This window comes from Otolemur garnettii, unplaced genomic scaffold (genome assembly GCF_000181295.1).
Source record: "Otolemur garnettii isolate 467f Iridium unplaced genomic scaffold, OtoGar3 scaffold00082, whole genome shotgun sequence".
NCBI classification, from domain to species: Eukaryota; Metazoa; Chordata; class Mammalia; order Primates; family Galagidae; genus Otolemur; species Otolemur garnettii.
The window spans coordinates 7,204,417-7,227,577 of record NW_003852477.1 but is presented as its reverse complement, the minus strand read 5'-3'; the positions used below and the strand labels follow the sequence as shown (position 1 = coordinate 7,227,577).

The following is a 23,161-nucleotide window of genomic DNA, read 5'->3' as shown; positions in this document are numbered from 1 at the left end:
CCAAGGAAGAGCTGTGCCTTTCCCTTCTTCTTAGTGCCTGGAGGGCCTCCAGGAAAACACTATAAAAATTCATGGGGGAAAAGCCCACTGCTCCTCCACCATTGCGCATACCAACAAGTCCCAACTTTGGTTTTGCATATGCATTCTTTCCAAAAATCAGGACTTTTTAAAAAAGCCACGGGACGGGGGACAAGTTGTTGAAAAGTGGGACTGTCCCGCCAAAAGCAGAAGGTCTGGTCACCCTACCCCAACCCCAACCCCAACCCCAAACTGATTGATCCATCCAATTTACTGTCTTATCTATATATAATTTATAAAAAATGACTCATGATGATCCATGGCCTAAAATTAACTAAGAAATCTGTTTCTTTTCTTATATTATCCTACCAGACAGCTCCTCACTTTCTCCATTTGTAATGTGGGGCCATATACAGCTCCTGACTAGATGCCACTAGCTAACTTCTGTGCGGCAGAGAGTGTTTCTGGAGTAACTAAAGGGAACCAGGGCAGAGAAAAGGATGGTCAGCCAGAGATAAGAAATGGAGTCAAACACAAGCAGGAGTTCCCCCAGGCCCTTCTCCATTGTGCCTATAGGGGACACTGTTCACTGAATGCATTTTGTTCTACTGTGTCTCTCCTCAGAGTGCCTTATAAATAGAAATTGGGCTGGGGATAGGGCTTTGGGGTGGTAGTTCATTAATTAACCCACAATGTTTGAGCACCTATTTTAAGTAATTCCCTTTATTAAGAAGTGAGGAGGATCAAAGATGGGATACTAGGCCTAATGATCTGTTAATATAATATGATGTTTTTTGCTTAGTCCAATTTCAGCACAAAATAAATATAAAAATATTAGTGAGCTCCTGGCATTCTTTCTGCGGACTAAGTCTTTAGAATCTAGGTGTATTTTACACATAGAGCACATGCACAATTCAACCCTAACATAGCCACCCATTAACAGTGAGACAGATCCTCTGGGGTTGCAAGGGTTAAGCTAGCGAGGCTGTGGACCCGACAGGCAGCGCAGGAACTGAGTTACACAGTGGTTAATTCCTGCCCTGCGGAGCATGCCGGTAATAGTAGTCTACGCCCCACCTACCCGTAGGGTCCGATGGGATTTGTAGGCCCGGGGCCCCGCGGAGCATGCCGGGAACCGTAGTCCGCTGCCGCCCGCGGCTGGGTGTGCATGTCATGGCCGCCGGCACCGAGCTGCCGTACTTTTCCGCTTGGCCCCAGAAAGTTTCGGTCTTGCCTGGCCGTGGACCTACTAGCGCGTAAGTGCCGCAACAGACCGGCCAGACTCCGGGGCACCTGGGCCACTCTCTACCCCAAAGCCGAGAACTTCACCAGGGCACGAACTTGTCCACTGCTGCCCTTACTGTCCCCGCCCATCCTGGGGCTCCGGTAGACCCTCCCCAAACCCCCTCCCTTACCTAGCGAGCTTGGGAAAACACATCGGGCTAGTAGTGGAAGCTGGCCCTGAAACCCTGGCTACCTCTTTTGGTTGGCTGGAAAGACCCCAAACACCAGTGCCAAGACCCCGGCCGGCCGAGGGGCCGCAAAGGAGCCCAACATGTGGACTCCTCAGAACAAGCCGGGATCCTTTAGCCTAGGAGAGGACAGGCCCTTGAATTTCTGCTTTCCCTGTCATTAGGAAGTTCTGGCTCAGTTGAGTCTCCTTTGGGAGTCTTTGCTGATGCCCAGCCTAGGTCTTCTCTCTCTTCCCCAGAGGGGACTGTTTGTTCTCGGCCCATCCTCAGCCCATCCTCGGGTGCTGGGCTCGGTCACTACCCACTGCCCCTTGTTCCCATGTGCAGAGTCTTGAGGTAGCCCCTTGGTGATCTTTTCCGGAAACACCTGTTGGACGGCTTATGCATTGTCTCTGATGTGGCTGCACAGGACTGGGCTAAATAGACTCCATTCTGTTTAACCTAGGCAGGGGTGGGGGTGGGGGGAGGGGACAGAAGTTTATTTTTTTTATAAGAAAAGCATATGTGGTTGACACGTTACCCACATGGCTCACGGTTAACGCACAAGTGTTCTCTGAAGCCCCGTCTCTATTGGCTGTCCCCTCCAGAAAAAATATAGAGCACTTGTTGAAACTGCTTGTGTTGGCCAGAGCCTTCCTGCCCCTCTGCTTGTCTTACAACAGCAGTTTCCTTCCTTAACAGAGAAATGGGTCAGGGGTTTTGGGGGTGCAGAGGATCAGGGCTTAATCTGCTCACTGCCCTCCTGCCTCTGCGGGGGCTGTGGTCTCCTGCAGCAAGCTTAATTCCCCTGCCATCTGCCTAATACGCTGGAGGGTATTGGGGACTGAGGGGAGCCAGTAAGAGCTGATCCTGAACTCACTGTTCTGTGTGCACATGCACATAGTTACTGTAATCCTGGAAATCAGAGTTAATTGTCTCAGTGATGGATTCTAGCCTCCTTTGATTAAAAGGATCTGAAGAGGTTCTTGCTTTAGGAAATACCCTCATCTGTTTATGTTAAAAGTTGTCTATCTTTGTGTAGCACTGCATTTATTTTTTAAATTGTTTTCAGTATCTTATTAGGAAAATGGATATCTGGGATCACTGAAACAGTTGTATAGTGAGCATCCAGGTACTCAGTTCCTGATATTTTACCCTGATTATTTTTATAGTTGCTTTAGTGTTTGTAAACAGTCTCAGGCAAGGATTTTCTAAATCTAGCTGCTCTTTGGGATGACCTTTGCCCCTTGTGGCTGGGTTTAGAGCACCAGCATGGATTCAAGAGCCAAGTTTTTAGCCTGGTCCTTTTTAGGAAGGATGGTCCCAACTGGTGTTTGTGATGAGAGGAAGCACTCATAACAGTGACTTCAGGGCAGCCTGTGGCTTTGACCTATATTGGTCACCAAGTCTAAAAAGTAAGGTTCTTAAGAAACAGCAGTCTCCTTTCAGCCTCCAGGCCCTTTCCCTTTAGGGGAGACATTTGGTCAGTACGTAAGCTGTGTTTTCTGGTTTTATGATTCTAAACACACAACTTGGTTGTCTCAAGACCAGAGTGTCTTTTACCATGAGCCAGAGGAAGCGTGTTGTCTAGCCGTGGTCTTATAATGGAAACCACTGTAGGAATTCAAAGTGTAGAGCCACGTTCATTGCAGGCAGTTCCAGGCAGCAGGTGGGGGTGAGTAATTGGTGTCTGTGACCACAGAGGCAACCTGTGAGCAAAGATAAATAGATTGTGATCATGTCAACATCAGCTCATCTAGTGGCTGCTGTGTTCTGTTTTTGTTCAAAAGATAAATGGTGTTTTATTTGTGATCTCAGTGTCAGTTTTTAAAAGATAACAAATCTTGATTCGTATAAGAGCCTTTATTTGAACAATTAAATCAGTAGGGTGGGAATTGGAATGTTTCTGGGGTCTACCTATGGAGACATGATCTACCTTCTTGCTATTTTTTGATAAATAACTAAAATGACTAAAGTATTTGCACCATCACTATAATAAGAGTCTTGGCCTCAGAGCAAATGGGCCCCATGGGTTTGAGAAAATGAAGATGTCAGAAGCTGTGCTCAGCTGGGCAAGAGGAGTTTTTCTCCTCCCACATTGGAGCCTGATGGTTTTAGTGACAGCCAGTAGTCCTTTTAGTTTGCATGGCTCTCTGTGGCATCTAAAAGGCACCAGAACCTGTTTCTAGTAGGGCCAGATCCCATTTACAGGAATGAGGATGTGTGCATCAATGTGGTTCCAAGGACAGACTTAAGGAGAATTTGTGGTTTGGTTACAGTATTGTGGCCCTGTGGCTGTTTCTGGGGCCCACAAGCTGGTCTGGCCAACCACCTCAGGAGCCTGGTGGACTGCACCCTTGACCTATGGCAGGAAACTGAGGTAGGGGAGCCCTGAGCATGGCGGGGGGGGGGGGGACCAAAGAGAGCATTCCAAGAAAACCATTAGCATACAGGGGACTAGGCCATGAGGAGAATCCCCATACAAGGTCTAGGATAGGGTTGGACAGTGGAGCCAGAGCAGTGGTTTAAAGTAAAGCTAGAAGAAGTTTCCTGAAGCTGAACTTGTAGCCCTATATGCTTTTTTAGGGCATATGTAGATTTTGTCAGGATCAGGGAGGGGGGCACTTAGAAGCCTTAGCCAAAGTTCCCAGTGAGAATGTCTGCTCTTCCCCTTTCCCACCTCTTCCAAGGGCAACGGTTTTTAATCACTCCACACAAAGGAAGGTTATTCCCTACAGTATATCTGAAAAAAAGACACAGTTGGAAGAGGTCAAATGATTTCCCCAGGACAGATAGATTGTATGAAAATAGTTTAGCAAGCTAAATATATCTTGGGTCTCACCTAGCCATGGCATGATCCTCATTGCTTTAGTAGTTGCATAATAGGTAATGGAAAGTTTACATGATTAGTCTGATTCCAAAATCTGAATACGGTCCAAACTGGCAAAACTTGGCTACCACTGATAAAAGAGAAGAAAATATCTTTCCCAGCTTCAGAGCCATTCTGGGTCTTTCTTGCCCCCAGGTTGTGTGCAGTTCTTGTCCTGCAGGCCCAGCAGCACCTTCCCACCCCAGATCCTCACTTCCAGGAATGGAAAGAGAGTGGCCTTGGGAGATGTATTAGTCTGCTAGGACTTCCATGGCAAAATACTATAAACTCAGTGCCTCATGCAACACAATTGTATTGTCCCATGGGTCTGGAGGCGAGAAGTCTAAGATCAAGCCATTGGCAGGTTTGGCTTCTCCTGGGGCCTTTCTTCTTGGCTCACAAACAGCTGCCTTCTTGCCATGTGCTCACATGGCCTTTTCTCTGTGCTTACACATCCCTGATGTCTCTTTGGTGTGTCCAAATTTCCTCTTAGACACTCACCAGTCAAACTGGATGAGGGCTACTCTCACAGCTCATTTAATCACTTCTTTGCAGTCATAGTATAAGGTATAGGGCTTCACTATATGAGTTGATGGGCATAGTGTACCCCCTAGGTTGGTGTGTTGGTGGTTCTGGTCATCATTGTCCAGCCTGGGATGAAGGAGGCTTGTGGGTAGCCACGAGATGAGTTGGCTAGAGGAAGGTGTGCCAAGCATGAGCCAAACAGAGCACAGTCTTGGCAGAAAGAGCTTGTCATCCAAACCCCAGAGGCTTCCCCAGCCACTACAGGGCAGGCCAGGGAGGCCAGAACACAGGTAGGAGGAGGAAAGGACGAGAGACAAGACGATGGGCCTGTCTGTACCAAAGTCAGATAGCCCAACAATGAAGGGCCTCCCAAGCTGGGTTAAGAGGTTTTTATACAGGTCTGACAGCAATGAGCTCTCAGGACACCTGGGGTCTGTTTCTAAAGAGAAGCTAGGTAGGGAAGGATGGAGTAGACACACTTAGTCCATCGCTGAATTATCTTTGAATTATATTATTTCATTCACTCTTGGAATAAAATAGTTTGTACTGTTTCCACAGTAATGTCAATATAAAGTTCACAACTACAGTTTGATTTCAAAATGCAGTTTTTTGGTCAACATAAGTATGCTAAACAAAGGAAAATTGAAAAATCAGAGAAGTAGACTTTAAAAAAAATTACCTATCTTCCCACCATTTTAAGTTTATTATTATTTGTATTTTAGTACATTTCTATTCTTCAAGGTTTAGTTTGGCATATGGAACAAAGATCTATACATTTTGTTTTGTCTAATTCATTCATTCATTCAGCAAGTAAGTGTTCTCCATGTGTCGGATCTATGCTAGGTGCTGGCAAAATAATGAACAGCAGTGGAGTTTACAGACAAATGGGAGGAACAGAGATTAAACAAAAAATTACTATGGTAGTGAATGTAGTGGATGGCTCCTAAAGCCCTAGAAAAATAACATGAGACTCTGCAGTGGGGGCTTCACATCATGAGCAGAACACAGTTTGGTGTGTTCTGTGTTCACTTGTTTTTATCAAAACACATAGTGGGCTTCAGGTGATCTTTCTTGTTAGGAAACTTAACTTACTGGGATGTATGCCATCTACTTCTCCCACTGAGCATGAGTTCCTGAAAGGCCAGGGTTCCACCCACCACCGTTTTTTTTTTTTTTTCCAGTTTTTGGCCAGGGCTGGGTTTGAACCTGCCACCTTTGGCATATGGGGCCGGTGCCCTACACCTTTGAGCCACAGGCGCCACCCACCACCCACCACCTTTTTTCACAGCTGTGGCCCGAGCTCCTGGATTAGGTCTGCCTGTTCATAGTAGTGCCAGAAAATACCTCTTACCTGGCTGGCAGTTTGTTAGCACATACGGGTTACATGTTGCTTCCATAAGGCCATGTTTTGTGGATATGTCAGGCTCTATCAGAGAGTCAGCTCTTAATTCATAACTAGCTAGATTGTCCCCTTGACACTCTGGTCAGTAGAGTTCCCTGAGCGGACGATTTGGGAGAGCTATAGTTTTTCCGCACCCAAGTGGGTTGTACTCCCTGGGGCCGGAGTAGAGAACCATTGAGTTCTCAATTATTTGTGCAATTGTTCCATACTCCATCCAGATTTTCATGCTTGTCATCATCACCTCTTGGGTGTTTTTTCTGGACTTTCCAGTGGCAGGCCCTTGGCCCTAAAGCCCCAAGTACACTTGTGCATCTTCCCTTGATGCAGCTGCCCACCTTCCTAAAGGAAGATGGTAACTGGCTTCCTTAGGAGCAATCCTGCACATGCACAGAGCTGTTTGGACTCTGCTCTCCAGGGTTGATGGGCTGTAATAGTGGCTGGTTTTGTGTGTAGTCTGGGGCAGTAACCAAGAAACATGATATTGCCGGAAGGGAGGAAACCAAGAAGAGTTTCAAGAAGCAATAGTAAAGCTCCAAGTCCTCATTCCCTTTAAGAAAGAGAGGTGTCAAGAAAGGAGTGTTTGGGAAAGATGACCCAGGCATGGTTAGTTAATGCTTTAATTATAGGACCAAGGGGTGAGGTCACCTAATGAGCCTTTATTCACCTGGGCTGGAATGCCTGTCTCAGAGCTGCCTCTAGCAAAGTCCTGAGCACTCTCCTGGCCACCTCTTGAAGCTCTGGTTAGGACACCAACTGCTTCAGCATCTGAGCCGAAGACCTCCGCAGGTACCCAGCCAAGTACCCTTGTTATGCATGATGATGAAATAGACGTTATTGAGTATCCTGAACCAGGCTGAGGCAATGGATTTTTTTAGAAAGACTTTTATACTTTTTAAAAGTCATCCTTGTTATGAATATTCTTTCTTGGTCAGGGTACAATTTGCACCTACTATGTTCCACCTAATTTGGAACTGGGGGAGGAGTCCAGCGATAGGGTGCTCTCTTTGGGTCGGTTCTTGGCTATTGTGTTGGGAGCAGAAGTTTGAATGCATGGTTGACTTCCCACCCCAGCCTCCTCCTCCCCTTTTGGTCCTTTCCTTCTATGGCTGCTCAGTGTTGTGTTTCTCCTGCCTCAGCCAGTTTCTGGACAACATTATGAATTTTAGTCATTTGCACCATAGTGTAAACAAGTTTACACGAGTGAGCTAGTGTCTTTGCACTTAATTTGGGACTAAACTGCTGTCTGTATTGTTTGAAATATTTAGGGCATCTGGGCAGGGATAGAAGGAACTTGGAAGTCATGGCAGGTCCTTTACCTCTAAAATGATACCTAGGCCATGGCTAGGAATTCAGACACTAGTCCCAGGTAATAAGAATTTTTTAAAATGTATTTAGTCCCCTTTCCTCTTATCAGAAGAGTGAATATTTTCAGACATTTTGGATAGGCTTAAACATACTGTTTTGAGTTTTTGGCAAGAAAATTCAGCGCTCCCAAAGATTTTATGAAATGAATTCTCTGATATTTGGAAGAGCTTGCTAGAGACAGTGATGAGGTTTTTCACATGTCACATAATAAGGACCCACCCTGAGTTCAAAGAGGTTATTGGCACTTTGTGGGCTTTGCAAGGTGTGGGAGTCCTAGAGTGCTTCTCCCTATATGGAAGCAGCTGTGGGAGTATGTACAGAGGCCAAGTGTCTCCTGAGTTAGGAGGACAGTTTGCTAATGGACTGTAGGATCCATTGGTAGAATCCTGATTTTCAGGATCAGGCTGGCTCATGCTGGAAGTCTCTGATCCTTCTACCAAAGAATAAGCTTATCTAGAGACACAAGGAGTTGTCCTGATGTGGAAAAGATAGCGTCCCATTCTGTGCCTTTAATTGGCTAGTAGTGACCTCAAAGGGAGGGCAGGATGCTATGAAGTCCATGAAAATAGCAAAGAAGCTCTGATTTATTTCCTGAATCCTTGTGAGGTGATGACCAGAGCCGTAGTGGAGAAGCTCTCCGTGACCCATAGGCCTGACAATCAGTTGCTCAGGGCTCTTTACCTTGGTGGTGACACAGATGCTTTGAAAAATCGGCTTGTGTAATCAGTGGCTGGAAACAGCTCACACATGACCTAGAAACTTGACACCGGCTGAGCCCTCTGCTGAAGGTCAGAGCAGGCCTTCTGCCTCAGGCTAACACAAGGGCAGGGTCTCCAGAGCACCAAGAAAGCTTAAAGGAACATGTTACTGTGTTCAGGTTCGTCACTCTAAGATACTGGTTTTGGTTTATAGACGTTGTCTCCCCTGTGCCAGACTCCAGATAGGGTTGATTTCTAGAAAATCCGGCTGGCTTTATAGTTCCTGCCTTGTCCCAGCCATAGCCCAGCCAGTGACTCGGGATCTGTTGTTGCCGTGGCTTCCTTCCTGAGCTCCACCCTCTCTCACGTGTGTATCTCACTCTTGTCTTATGAGTGCACACACCCAGTGGACTGCGTGTGAGGAATCAGGTCTAGTCATCTTCTAAGAACTATTTCTCCCAGAAACTACAAGGCCCTTTGTGTTGACAGCAGCCAAGTAGGAGGAATGCGGAAGAGAACCAGCCTCTACTCTTGCTGTCCCCTCCGCCCTGGCACCCTGTCCTCCAGCATCTCTTCAGTGACCTCGTCATTTTTCAGGCCTGACCATCACGGAGTGTCAACCACCCTCTCCCTTCCCCAAGCCGAAGTAAATTTTCTCTTCTTCAGATTGCATTTTTTAAAAAACTTAATCATGGCTCAGCACCCATGCTCAGCGGTTAGGATGCAGGCTGCATACAGCAGGGCTGATGGGTTTGAACCTGGCCAAGCCTGCTAAACAAACAAACAAACCAAAATAGTAGCTGGGCGTTGTGGTGGGCACCTGTAGTCCCAGCTACAAGGGAGGCTAAGGCAAGAGAATCATGTGAGCCCAAGATTTTGAGGTTGCTGTGAGCTGTGACGCCGTATCACTCTACCAAGGGTGACACAGTGAGACTCTGTCTCAAAAAATTAAATAAATAAAAATTTAAAAAACTCAGTCACAATGCTGCTTTGTTTAAAAAGGTATAATTTACATTTACGTGAATTGTAACAATACATATTTGTCAAATATACACAGTCATGTAACCACTACCATAATCAAGACACTGAGCAGAATTGCCCCCACAATTTCCCTTTGTAGTCAAATCCCCAGCCTCTGGCAGCCCCTGATGATTTCTCTCCCAATATTTTGCCTTTGTAAGAATAGCATACATGGATCATGAATATTTTGACACAGACTGTGTTATGGTCCATTATTTCACTTCCAAGAAACATAGTTGAGAGTGTCCTTTCTGATTCACCCACGCAAGTGTCACCTTGCTCAGCTTATGAGTGTTGCTGGGAGGGCTTCATTTGTTTGATCCATGCAGATTTTACATTTCTTAATTTTTTTCGTCATGTATAAATGTATGTATACAATCCCATGTATAAGCGGAACCGTGAACTATGCAGCATAACGCATTTGAGGTTCATCCATGTTGTGTAGATCCGTGGTTCAGTCTTCTCTTGCTGAGTGCCCATGACTATTTATCCGTATCTCTGCATGGGCCTCTTTGGCTATATCTGTTTGTCAAATATATTTTCATCTGTCTCCTTGGTGGGTCGCTATGTACCCTCCAGGGCTGGACCTTGTGTGCCTCTGTATCCCCAACCTGCACATAGAAGGCTCTTGACAAAACGTTGTGCTGGGGCAGCTGTGTTGGATAGTGAAGATCCTCGATCCTCTCCAGCCCTGGCTCGTTCCTGCTTAGTCCCTGTGTTCAGTAGGCAACCTACAGAGACACCCAGGATGGGCAGGCAGGCTTCTGCACACCCCCTGTCTTCAGCTTGGTGTCCCTGATGGGCAGTGTCAGCATTTAGGGGGTGGGAGGTTCTCTGTAAATCCCCTGAATTTCTGCTCTCTGGGACTCTGTGTCATGAATTACTGGGACTGTGGAACAGGAATGCATCTGTCTCCCTCCTCTTAGGCAAGAGAAGCCCTGTTTAGTGAAAATCCCGGGACAGTATAGAAAACCACCTCCCAAACTGAGAAGGACCTGTGAGACCAAACAATGACTGCAACGAGACCAGCTTGATGAGGTAGATGAGTTTGTTAGAGGTTATTTACTGAGGTACTTGCTCCTGGGTAGCATAGGAATTTCTTCCATGGGAGCCTTCTTGCTAGCAGAATCTCTATTTGCTTACACTTTTATGTTATCTTAAATCCTTTCTCAGAATAATACAAACATGTTACATTGTATCTTTGCTTATTCACAGTGAAAGGTATGCAGGTACCCAGCCATCATCGCTGGCTGTCGTGCAACCCATGTTATGTGAATGACACTACAATTTCCCATTAGGCCGGGATTTTAGTATTATAGTTAGCTAAAGGGCACTATAGGACAGCAGTTCTCAACCTGTGGGTTGTGACCCCTTTCTAACAATGAAAATACTTCCTGCATATCAGATATTTACATTACGATTCATAACAGTAACAAAATTACAGTTATGAAGTAGCAACTAAAGTAATTTTATGGTTGGGGGTCACCACAACATGAGGAACTGTTTTAAAGGGTCGCAGCATTAGGAGGCATTAGGAAGGTTGAGAACCACAGGTATAGGACAACCAAAGCAGCCCTGCAGCAGGCAGGGCCAGTTTGAGCAGTTTCAGTGAGGCAGAAAGGTCCTGAGGCATTTAAAAAGTGCTGGACTTTTCCCAGGCCCTGTAATTATTTTAGTACCTTTTTGGTCTAATTTTTAACAATTTTGCCCAACACTTCAGGTTAGCATAGTGTTTCTATTGTGGAATGCATTTTTCTGCTCAAATCGGCCCCATTCCCCATCTTTTAAAATCTTTCTGCCCATTCTTCTACAATATTCCCAGAGCAGGAAATGATTACATCTCTAACTTTACATAGACTTACATCCCATGGCAGTAACTTGTGCACATAGCCCACCTTCACAAGTAGGCAACAGCAATAAAAGTAAGTGCCGACTATAACCATTATATTGAATTAAACAGAACTTAGCTCCAGTGTATAGGCAGGGAATGCAATTCCAAGAAAAAAATCAAAGATGCCTGATTTTTCTGTATTATTGATCTGGGGACCTGAATGATTTAAAGCATCAGTAACATTATCTTATTTATCTGGAATATATGTGTAACAGGTGGTTCCCACTAAGGCACAGGTCCCACTCTGCACTACTTAGAGTATATCCAAGGCCGTTCTATTTTGTAAAACCACTTGTTTCATTTTGGGTAGTTTCTCGGCTTCAGAAGTACACAGCATTTTTGTGTAGTTTAGTGCTTTAGCTGAGAAGTGGGCCACAGCAGGAACCTGGGCGAGAGCTCCTACCCTGGGGACTAGAATGTGTAGGGGTGATTCCCACCAACATATAGACCTGAGGAAACAAGCTCTGAAGACCTTTCTATTAGTGGGCTCAATGGGCAGAGTTTGTGTGTAATTCTTAGCAGGTAATGCCATCCCATGGTACATCTCCCAGTCCAGTTGTGGGGGAGGTACAGCCACAAGCGTGTGCCACACAGCCATCCAGCCCCCAAAGGTGTAGTGTAAGCTCCAGCTCTTAGGAAGCAGTTTTGTTTCCTATGCAGTTAGAAGGGCATATTCTCACAGTGTGCATAAATGCTGAAGAGCATCCCATTACTGGGGTGGTGGTGGAGGGGTGGAGTTTGCAGTATGATTATGCCTGTGTATACGTGGAGGGGCCTTGTGGTATACATATAACATTCTGTGTTCAGCTATCATCCATGTTAGTGCATCCCAAATTGATGTGTATTGGCTCACCAATGTAAAGACATATCTTTTAGGTTTACCAACTGGAGTTTTTAACAAACCATTTTTTTTTTTAATTAGACCAGCCCCTATTGAATTATACGGCAAATGAAATCTCCAATCTATGTTTTGTTGCCTGTTGTTGAATGTCATGTCCTGTGAAATGAGAATCTTGGGTATTATCGATCCTTTAAATCCCTTTAGATAACATAAGAGAATAAACCAAAAACACCAAAGGCAAGATCACAAAAATTCACTTACCTTTAAGCACTGGGAATCTTGGTTTTAGTTATAGACTGGTCAGAATTTTGTTATATAAAACATAACCATTTGAGGCTAAAGATTTAGAGACTTTAGTATCAGAATTTTTTTATGTGTCATCTCTTCTAAAGAATTTGTCATGTTTTAAATTAAAAGCTTATAAAGCACGTCTTGACAATGGCAGGAAAAGGAAGCTTACAGGTAGTTAAACATTTATCTAGTAACAAATTTATATTAATTTAGATAGAAGCAAAATTACTAAATGAGTCTTAATGTCTCTGAATACAGGCCTGGTCCTTTGTCTCAAAAAGCAGCTTTGTTTTATTTTGTCTTTTTCTGGGCCTGAAAATGAGGTTTTGCTTAACTTGAGTTTGGTGTTAGACACCATTAAGGCACAGCCCTGTAACTTAACAGCACAAGGGTTAGTCAACAATATTTGATTTGATTTGAGGATGTTTGTCAAAGATGTTGAAAGGCTCAAAACGCCTGTTCACAGGTCACTGTAAAATAATAACAATATATTAAGAGCAAATTAATATTTTAAGAAAACCTTACTGTCTTAACCAAAAATTTTCCCCTTTAATTATAGTCAATTTGATCATATAAAATTATTTTATAAATTCTCTTTCATGAACCTTATAACTGGACATAGACCATTGTATGACATGCTTAGACTTTTTTTTTTTTTTTCTGTCCTAAATTTCCCTTTGTTAAATAACCAGCCAGTTTATTTTAGGACAGAAATCTATGGTGCAAGATCCTTCCTCACACAACATTATTCCCTTTTTTTGTCATCCTCCCTTATTAAAATATGTAATATATGTCTGTGTGTGTGTGTGTGTGTGTGTGTGTGTGTATCTATATCTTCGTATCCTTAACTTTCTTCCCATCTCTCTCTTTTATTTACTGGTTTCTTTTTATCTTTTCTTATATACAACATACAATGTATGTATATAAACACATATACAGGCAGATTAGTAGTTTTTACCTCTGAAATTTAGCAGTAAGATGATTGGATCTTATATTGTTATTGACCGGTTGGAACTTGTTCACATGACTAAACTTTAGTTGCCCTAGTAGGTAATGTAATCAAAACTAGAGACTACAGTTTTGGATAAAGCAGCTTCCATGGCTGTTTGAGTTTTCAAAAAGCCCCTTTTACCCTTTTTTTCCCTTCAGTTTCAAACGAATTTTCAATGTTTGCATTGTAGGTAGAACTGGCTGCTCCTTGAATTAGTGCTGTCACAAACAGTGGGTTTTATCTCAGCCCCAGTAACTTAGCAACTCCAGTTTCAAAGTAGGCAGGAAAAGAAAACAGAGAGCTTAGCAGACTCTGCATTTTAACTCTGTAGTGGCATAGCGATCATTCGAGCTCTGGAAGGGTATGGCCACAGTCTCTTCCAAGTCCATCAGGTTGTCAGTGGTGCATTCTCTGACCTTCATGGTTTGGTTTACTGGAGTCCCATCCAAGGTGCATGGTTGCACATCGCATTGCATTGGTGCTTTAGGTTTCACTTTGAACCAGGGGTCTGACTCAGGTGTTTCCCCAGGTTCTTCTTTGACTTCTGTGTTACGTCATTGTTTTCCTCTTCCCAGAGTTTCCATGTGTCAGGGTCCCACCCTGGTTGGCTAAAATAGCTCCCATTCACCATCAGAATTGGTGATGGTGAATTACCGTCCTCCCACCAAGCTTCAGAAACCAACAAGCCAGGCTCTCCATGTCTTTTTCTTTGTTACTAGTTGTAATTCCTCCTTTGGCTTTTGTGTCTAAAGCAACCCCCTGCAGCTATCACCTGTTTGCAAATCTTTATCACACTTAAGCACTTTAGCTTCTTGTAGGGAACACTCCCTTCTGACCAGCATTCTCAGGGCATCCCAGTACTCGCTCATGGTCAGTACTGACCAAGTGACCCAGCAACTCCACTCCACAGGGCAGTCTCCCAGAATCCCCTGAGAAGACAGGATTGCCCCTCAGCTGCCCCTTTCTTTTACTCATTGTTTGTTCTCTCAGATCCTGCCGGCTACAACAATTATTTTGTGAAAATGCCAGGGTAGTATAAATCGCCCCCTAGACTGAGAGGGAACCAAGAGACCAAAGAATGTCTCCAACAAGACCAGCTCATTGCACTGAGTTTATTAGAGGTCACTTAGTGGGGGCTTGTTTCTGGGCCGCACAAGGGTTCCTTCCACAGGAGTTTTCTTGATCACAGCAGAAGTCCTCATCTGGCTAGCCAGTGATGTTGCCTTAAATCCCTCCTTGATGAGTTATACAGACGTTTTTAGATTTATCTTGGCTTGTTCACAGTAGTGTCATCATAGGCTTTTGTGCACCTGGTGCCGTGTTAATGATATTGTAATTTCCTACTAGCTGGGAATTTTAGTATCAGCTCAAGGACACTGTAGGTGTCCAAAGTGGCTCTAATGCAGCCAGGCCAGTTTGACTTGGTCGTTTCTGGAAGGCAACCAAGTTCTGGTGCTTTTCCTACCCCAGTGGATTTCTTGGTACCTGGTTAGTCTACTTTGTAACAACTTTGCTAAGCGCTCCAGGCTCCCACAGTGTTTCTGCTGTGTTCTGAAGAACCTCCATTTTCCTCTGAAGCATTCTTAAGCCCTGTTTGCCCTGAGTCATAGCTGTAGTGGCTTGTTAGTTAAAAATAGGTGCTGGGCATTTCCACCCTGTGACAGGCCCTTCTCTGCCCGGCTGAGGCTGATGCTTACGTGAACATTTGGAGGACTTTGTGGTTTGGCCTATTTCCATCTCGGGATCTCCTGGCCTGGACTTCTGGAACAGGAAGACAGCATTTGGTCAGGGAGGCCACAAGCTAATAACTTTGGGAGGCTCTGGAGTTCACAGTGTTTTCTTAAGCCATGGAAGTGGTTGGTCATTTGCTGTGGCAGCAGTGGCTCAGTCTTACACGGTTAGCAGGACTTAATGGAAAAACACTAGGTTTGAATCAGTGACCAGGATTCAAACTGCGACTGACAGACTCCTCTGAGCCTCAGTTTCTGTTTGTAAACATGTACAACGTCATCTACTCCACCAGGCTGACTGTGCGAATTAACAAGTAATTGTCTGCGTAAAGCACACAGTAGGGCCCTGCACACAGTGGCGCTCGTTCAGTGATACTGCTACTACAGCAGCCACCTCCGATCTTGCTGTCTACTTTTGCCAGTGACACCACAGCTTTCATTAGACATCTAAAGTGAGAATCAGATGTTCTGAAAGGACACAGGAGTGTCCAAGTACAAATCCAGACCTCTCTTCCAGTGTGCTTTCATCTCTTAACCTTTCCTGGCCGTCAGCCACTACTGTATCCTTAAATCACTTCGACAGCTGCCCAAGTAGGGCTGGTAACTCAGGACTCACTAGCCAGGAGAGGACTGTAACCAAGCTTAAAATAGAGACAAGTCCCTTGACCGGTAGGAGGGCTGTGCAGGCCCCCAGACAACAGGCTCCATGATGTCTGAACACCCAGGCTCACCTGGACTCTAGGCAGCTGGAGGCTGCAAACCTCCCTCCCAGGGGACCCCGCCAGAAGCTGTGAGGGTATGTGACCTCAGCCTCTCATCCCCCAGTACCTGGCCAGAAAATACTGACCATTCCTTAGAGAAAGAAAGCCTGGGGAGGATGCAGGGCTGGGCATGGGGAGACAGGGATCAGGACGTAGCTGGTACCTCAGGCTTAGCAGAGCTGTCTCAATCTGGGCTAGTCAAGTACTAGCCTTTGGTATAAGTGGGTGGAGGTAGCCACAGGCGGCTTTCTGGAGGATGGATGAGACAGTCTTGCCTAACAGACTAATGGAAGGGGAGCTCAGAAAAGATAGAGTGTACTATTTGGTTGGTCTTGCTTTTTTGTTAGTCCCCAAACCAGGTCAGTGTGTCTGAATGTGTCAGAGGCAAACCAGAGGTGCTCACAGGGCAAGGCCCACAGATGGCCTCCTACTGAGGGAAGAAACCCAGACAGGGTGACCTTTAGACCTAGAGCAGAGTTTGTCTATATTCTCTTTAAATTGTGTCTGTGCCTGCTTCCTCTGTGGCCTCCTCTTCCCATGTGCAGGTGCCACCATGGAGTCTGACCACTGCTGACCAGACAGCCACAGAGGGCTGAAGTTCTAAGCCTCTCTTCAGGCCCAGGCGGGAGGCACACAGCAGGGAAGGCAGTCTCGCCATGGCGTCCACCAGCGCAGAGAGCCAGCTCCAGAGAATTATCCGAGATCTGCAAGGTATGTAGGTTGCTTGGCATACCGTGTTTGGTTTTGAGGGCTGGTGGCTGTGCTTTTGCTGTTGCCAGTTGAAATTCAGCCCTTTCCTCTTTTTTCACACCGGGGGTAATTATAGCCCTCAGGTCACATCACATGGAAACTATTTGAGGCTGACATATCCACCTTGTGTAAGGCTGGGAGAGCTTGCCTGGTTCTCCTTTTAGAGCACTGTAAAGCCAGTTTGTAAACAAAATTACATACCCCTTCTCCAGGACTGGAGCTGATTTCACTTGTTTGTGTATGTGTTTCCAAACAATCACAAACCTCTGGGCTCTGATGAAGTTGGCTCCTATGGGGAAGACTGTTCTTCCCTCTGAGCAGAAAGGCCAGATACCCATCTGTCTTATTTGCTGTCCTACTGGGTCCTGACTGGCAAATGGCCTGTTCCCTGGGATACATTCCAGTTCTGGGCCTTCTGCCTCTCAGTCTTCCCCAGCAATGGGAGAGACTGTAACTTGTAGCCTGTATGTCATTGGATATAGGCAGGACAAGGCAAGATGAGACAAAGCCTCATAGACTCAGGAGAAACAGATTGTTTTCTTATTGACTGCAGATTCCAAGTTTGACCCTTTGTCTCAAGGGTCAGAATTTTGGTAAGTTTTCTATCCTCCATGATCTCCAGGACTGGTCTTTGGAGCTCAAACATACTTGATACAACGTAGCCCAAAGCCGACCACTTCCTGCATGCCTGCAGAGTCCATGGTGATACTTGACAGACTAAAGGCCCAGGTTCCCAACTGCTCAGATACCATGAACAGTTGTCACTCATACCAAAAGATACCACCCTGGTATGGCCACAATATGGTCCATTCTGAAGGTCCAAAGTGAACAAAATCAAATCACTTTCTTGGGCTTTTTCTCTTGCATCTGCAGTGCCTTGGGCATCTGATAGCTCATAATTAATGGCGTCTGTGTGTCCTAGGCACTGCCTTACATATGTCTGATGGATAGTAATTCATTGAGTCCTCATATCCACATATGGCTATACACTGTTGAGATATACACTGCTGTTATTCCCATTTTGCAGATGAGGAAACTAGCACAGACAGATTAAGTAATTTACCTGAGGTCACACAGCTAATCAGTAGCAGAGCCTGGGTTTGCACATTTGCTATGCTCTTAACCATACTAATCTACTTCCATTTAAAATGTTAGTTGCTTTTTAAAAAAATCTACACAGAGAGGCAGAGAAAGTAAAATGACAACCCATGCACATCTGAGTTTCAGAGTTTTCTCCACAAAATAGGTGATCTTTTCTATTTCAACATCTGCTTCTCAAGGATAACTTTGGGACCCAGGGTCCTTATTGGGAGGGAAGAGCATGAAAGAGAGTACGTCGGGTAGAGCTTCTGATCCAGACCATTGTCTGCCCATGGCCAGTTGAATCCGATCATACTGTCCTACACATAAGCCATGGAGCACTCTGCTGGGAGTTCTTAAAAGGTGCCATTTTCTCAAGACCCTTCATTTTCATCAGTTGGTAAATGTCTTAATCATACAGATCTAGGGCATCTACCATGGGAGTGTGTGTCCTTGACTGAGGGCTTTGTGCAGCACATAGCCTTCACACCAAATGCTTTTGATGACAGCATTTACCAAGACCTTGGAATCAGGCAGGTATGGAGTCAGCCTCTGGCTCCACCTTTTAGAGGTGAAAACGTTGGACAAGTTCCATCACCTTTCCGATGTGTAATTGCTTCCTTCACATGCCAGGTGGGTTTAATGACAACACCTACTTCTGAAAATTATCTAGAGAACCAGAAGTAATGTTATCCGTAACTAATGCATTTGGATTATGAGGATTGAAACTGACAATTTCATATTTGATATTCAGAGGCTTTTAGGAGTTCTCTGATTAGGTTGTGAGTATTCACCTGGCCTGAGGAGGAAGGAAGGTGGGGTAGGAAGGCTTTGTGTCTTTCCCAGGTCCCTGCATTCCTGGCTATCAGTGCCAGCCATGGCAGACACTTCTAGAAGGGCACAACTGGACAACAGTCACTTGTAAAAATCAGTCCCAAGAGCCCTCTTTGCTGACCTTTCTTTGCCTGAGGGGTCAGTGTTGATGAAACTTTCATCCAGCTTAGGCTCAGGTTCAGTCCTAGAAAGGTCTGTTTAAAACTAGGGTATTTGTGAACAGGAGTTAGGGGCTCCCTTTAAGAATTGTTACAGAATGCCAGGCGCGGTGGCTCACGCCTGTAATCCCAACACTTGGGAGGCTGAGGCAGGTAGATTGCTTGAGCTCAGGAGTTCAAAACCAGCTAGCCTAAGCCAGAGTGAGACCTTGTCTCTTAAAAAAAAAATTGTCAGAGAAGATAGTTTTGTCTAACACATCCTGGCCATCCCAACTCGGGAATTGTTTTCCAGTATCTAAGCCAAGTCCCGTGTCTCATAGTCCCTCTGTCCCACAGAAGCAGCAGTGAGAATCAGGGTTTTTTGTTTGTTTGTTTGTTTGGTTTTTTTTTTTTTTTTCCACTTTTCTGCATAGGGAGGTAAATTATCTTAGAAGTTAAGTAGTGGGCTGTGGAGTTTGAAATCCTTTGAGAAAACCGAAGTTCCTATTTGAGTTTTGCTGTTTGCTACCTGTAATCTTTGGCTGAGTGCTCTGACCTCTCCGTAGGCTCATTTGTAAAATGAGAATAATATCAGACTTCACAGATGCTAAGTTGTACTTACTTTTTTCACATTTTAACAGCTCTGAAATTGGGACACATCCTGTAACCAATTGCATCTTAGATTTGTTGAAATAAGGCAATCCCCACTTAAATGAGAAATACACATAAAGGGCTGGCCCCTTAAATTAAATGAGAAATATGCATAAAGGGCTGGCCCCTTAAATTAAATGAGAAATACGCATAAAGGGCTGGCCCCTGTCAGGCGCTCAGTTAACAGAAGCAGCACTTGTCATTGCTGGGAGTTGTCATTACTATTATTTACTCATACTGGGTGTTTCTGAAGCCTGCACTTACCCATACCAAGTCAGTAGGGTTACTGTGAAGAACAAGAAATACCACCAGAGTAAAGGCTAAAGTTTATGGAAGTCAGTATTAGGAGACTAGTGATTCATCCACACAGCAGACAGTTGTTGACCAGCCACTGCATACAGATTACTAGCCCTAGGGGGTGGACATACAGGGAAGAACAAGAAGTGAGCCCACCAGCAAGCTGGTACAGGGTGTCTGGGCCCTCAGGATGTTTGACCCTCTGACTTGGACTTACACCCTGTGGATATTTACACCCCATGCCCTTCTACATTTCCAAGGTGCTGTGTGTCTGGCTACTCACTCCTCATGCTTCTTGAAGTTATTGCTGCTTTTCTCTCGGAGTTCAGTTTCTAACGGGCTACACGTTCCTGTTTGTTGTCTTAAAGATGCTGTGACAGAACTAAGCAAAGAATTTCAGGAAGTAGGGGAGCCCATCACAGATGACAGCACCAGTTTGCATAAGTTTTCTTATAAGCTTGAGTATCTCCTGCAAGTAAGTGATGCCTGTAATGTGTTGATTTTTGCACTGTTGTCTCTTGTTGGCACCTTGGGGCGACTCATTAACATTCACGATGTGGTTCATAAAGCTCAGTGGAGCCATTAAGCCCGTGTGAAGGGCAGAGCTGTTCCCAGTGATAGCCTGGGATATATGAGTTAAACTATGAATAGATTAAAAGAAAACTTCCTGGTTTGGGAACTAAGAATATACTTCTCACAAGCTCGCAGGTGATGCTGATGCTGACACTGCTGGTCCACGGCCCGCACTTTGAGTGGCAAGGCTCTAAAACAGGGTCCATGGATAATCTGCAAGGGTCTACACACTCGTAAAAACTGTGTGATTCTCTGAGAAATCAGAATGTTGCCCCTTAGGATGGTTTTGGGAATCAAAAATATTCTTTAGACATTTAGGTCATCTTAAGTTAGGTCACAGGTCATTGTATAACAAAGATCTTAACTTTGGGGCAGTTAAACATATACCCTTTTTTTTTTTTTTTGAGACAGAGCCTCAAGCTGTCCCACTGGGTAGAGTGCTGTGGCGTCACAGCTCACAGCAACCTCCAACTCCTGGGCTCAAGCGAGTCTCCTGCCTCAGCCTCCCAAGTAGCTGGGACCACAAGCACCTGCCACAACACCTGGCCATTTTTTGGTTGCAGCCATCATTGTTGTTTGGCGGGCTGGGCTGGATTTAAACCCTCTACCTTAGGTGTACGTGGCTGGCGCCTTAGCCACTTGAGCTACAGGTGCCGAGCCAAGCATATACCCTTTTGAGAGTCTGGTAATAGCTATGTAGTATCTCCCCCCAAAAAGTGTGTGTTTCTGTGTATTACACTCCAGTTACACATTTTTGCAGGCAGTTTCACGAGTGTGTAGAGTTTAGGGGTCCTCAAACTTTTAAAACAGGGCCAGTTCACTGTCCCTCAGACCATTGGAAGACCAGACTGAGGGCCCCAGAACGAGTCGGCTGCTAAGCAGGACAGGCAGCGGTGGCAAAAACACCCAGTGGGCCGGATAAATGACCTAGGTGGGCTACATGTGGTCTGTGGGCCGTAGTTTGAGGACACTTGATGTAGACCCTTGCAGATTATCCATGGACCCTGTTTAGAGCCTTGCCATTCAAAGTGCGGGCCGCGGACCAGCAGTGTCAGCATCAGCATCACCTGCGAGCTTGTGAGAAGTATATTCTTAGTTCCCAAACCAGGAAGTTTTCTTTTAACCTATTCATAGTTTAACTCATGTCTTCATATCAGGAAGTTCTGATGTACAGAACTCTGCACATGTGGAAAAATTCAATTAACTGAAATAGGAAGGAAATCCTCCAAAAATTATTTTGGGATGGAGGTAGTAGGATTACAATTTTTTTTCTTTTGTTTTCTTTTTTGTATTGCATGTAGAGTTCCTAACAACATATGCATATCTTGCTTTTATGATAAGAAAAAAAATGCTATAAAATGTTAGAGAAAGATGTACCTGTATTATTTAGAACACCATTATTTTACAGTGTTCCACTAAAGCATGTAGATGAACGCTCCCTGGAGGAAAGGTCCCCGTTGTGCCGAAGGGCTCACCTTTCTCATGACTTTCTCAACTGGTTCTTTAACATTGTGAAAATGTTTATGGACCTTGTTTTTTATTCAATTAACTCATTTTAGTTTGGGATTTAGAATGGCTCTGAACTCACATTTACTTGAATTTATTATCAAATGTTTATTAAAACAGTACTGAAACTTAAGAGTTGAGTAACTGGGATAAAATGTCATTACGTTATTTCTCTGAATTGGAGTATAGTTAACACTCTCCAGGTTGCCCTTTAGACTATTCACTTGTAATTCTTTCTTATGTATTAATAGGAACTTAATAACTCTATGCACAGAGGTCCCTTCAAGGGATAAATAATAGATTAATAGATTAATAGTAACTCTATGCACAGAGGTCCCTTCAAGGGATAAATAATAGATTAATAGATTAATAGTAACTCTATGCACAGAGGTCCCTTCAAGGGATAAATCTTTTGGGGTCATTATTATTCCTGAATCTCACTAATTGTATAACCTTGAGCCAGCTCCTTAACTTCTGCTAGCCTCAGATTCCTCTGTAAATTGAAGATTAAAACACCCCCATTTGGGTGAGGTGATTTTTTATTTAGTCAAAAATCTAGATTTTGGATCCAGCATCTAGATTTTTGACTAAATAATAATGCCAGTGACCCGCCCCCCACCCCCAGTGCCAACACCTACAAAGCTATTGTTACTATTTATCATTTAAGTGGAGGAATGAACAGCACTGGGTTTGGACTTCCTCTCTCTGTCGCTTTCCCTGCCCAGTTCGATCAGAAGGAGAAGGCCACACTCCTGGGCAATAAGAAGGACTACTGGGATTACTTCTGTGCCTGCCTGGCCAAGGTGAAAGGAGCCAACGACGGGATCCGATTCGTCAAGTCTATCTCAGAGGTAAGCTGAGCAGATCACGGACCTTGTGTCTTCCTCTTGCCTGTCTTAAGCATTTCCTGCAGAGCCAAGTGAGGAAGTGGGGGTTTACAGGTGGTGGAGAATTAAAGAAATCCAGTCCAGGTAGACTCAGTGCTCACTGTGCTGTGGTTCAGCCTCAGGAAACCCACTTTGGCAAGTGCTTCCCAAGCAGAGGAATGCTGGGTCCTAAATGTGCATTAGGCCACACCCCACATGTCACCTGATGGGGTGGGCTGCTCACCTCATAAATCTCTGCTCATGGACCCCTTGGAAGGTGTACAGCACAGGACACCTCTGTCTTTTTTAAAAACTCATTTTCTTAGATAAAATTCTTAGAGTTTGCCAGGCTGCTTTTTCTACTGTTTGCCAAGGACATGGATTTGAAGTGAGACATTTTTTAAAATGCTGGTGTGCTAAGGAACTTCCCACATTCTGTCCTGGATCCCTAAGAGCAGAATGCCATGCTCATGTCCTTTTACAAAAGTCCAGAATGGGCTCAGTGCCTGTGGCTCAAGTGGCCAAAGCGCCAGCCACATACACCTAAGGTGGCGGGTTCAAATCCAGCCTGGGCCCACCAAACAACAATGATGGCTGCAACCAAAAAAAAAAAA

At 44.8% G+C, this 23,161-nt stretch overlaps 1 protein-coding gene across 1 annotated transcript in view; it reads left to right on the top strand.

Moving 5' to 3' along the window:
- Positions 1–1,180: 1,180 nt before the first annotated feature.
- The window catches only part of FYCO1 (FYVE and coiled-coil domain containing 1), a 91,988-nt gene continuing 70,007 nt past the window's right edge, over positions 1,181–23,161 (top strand). Inside the window, exons 1-4 of the mRNA XM_012808058.2 lie at positions 1,181–1,274; positions 16,399–16,564; positions 19,971–20,077; positions 22,407–22,532. Of these exons, the coding sequence (XP_012663512.1) occupies positions 16,510–16,564; positions 19,971–20,077; positions 22,407–22,532 (288 nt within the window). The 5' untranslated portion in view covers positions 1,181–1,274; positions 16,399–16,509. The remainder of the gene's footprint in view (positions 1,275–16,398; positions 16,565–19,970; positions 20,078–22,406; positions 22,533–23,161) is intronic.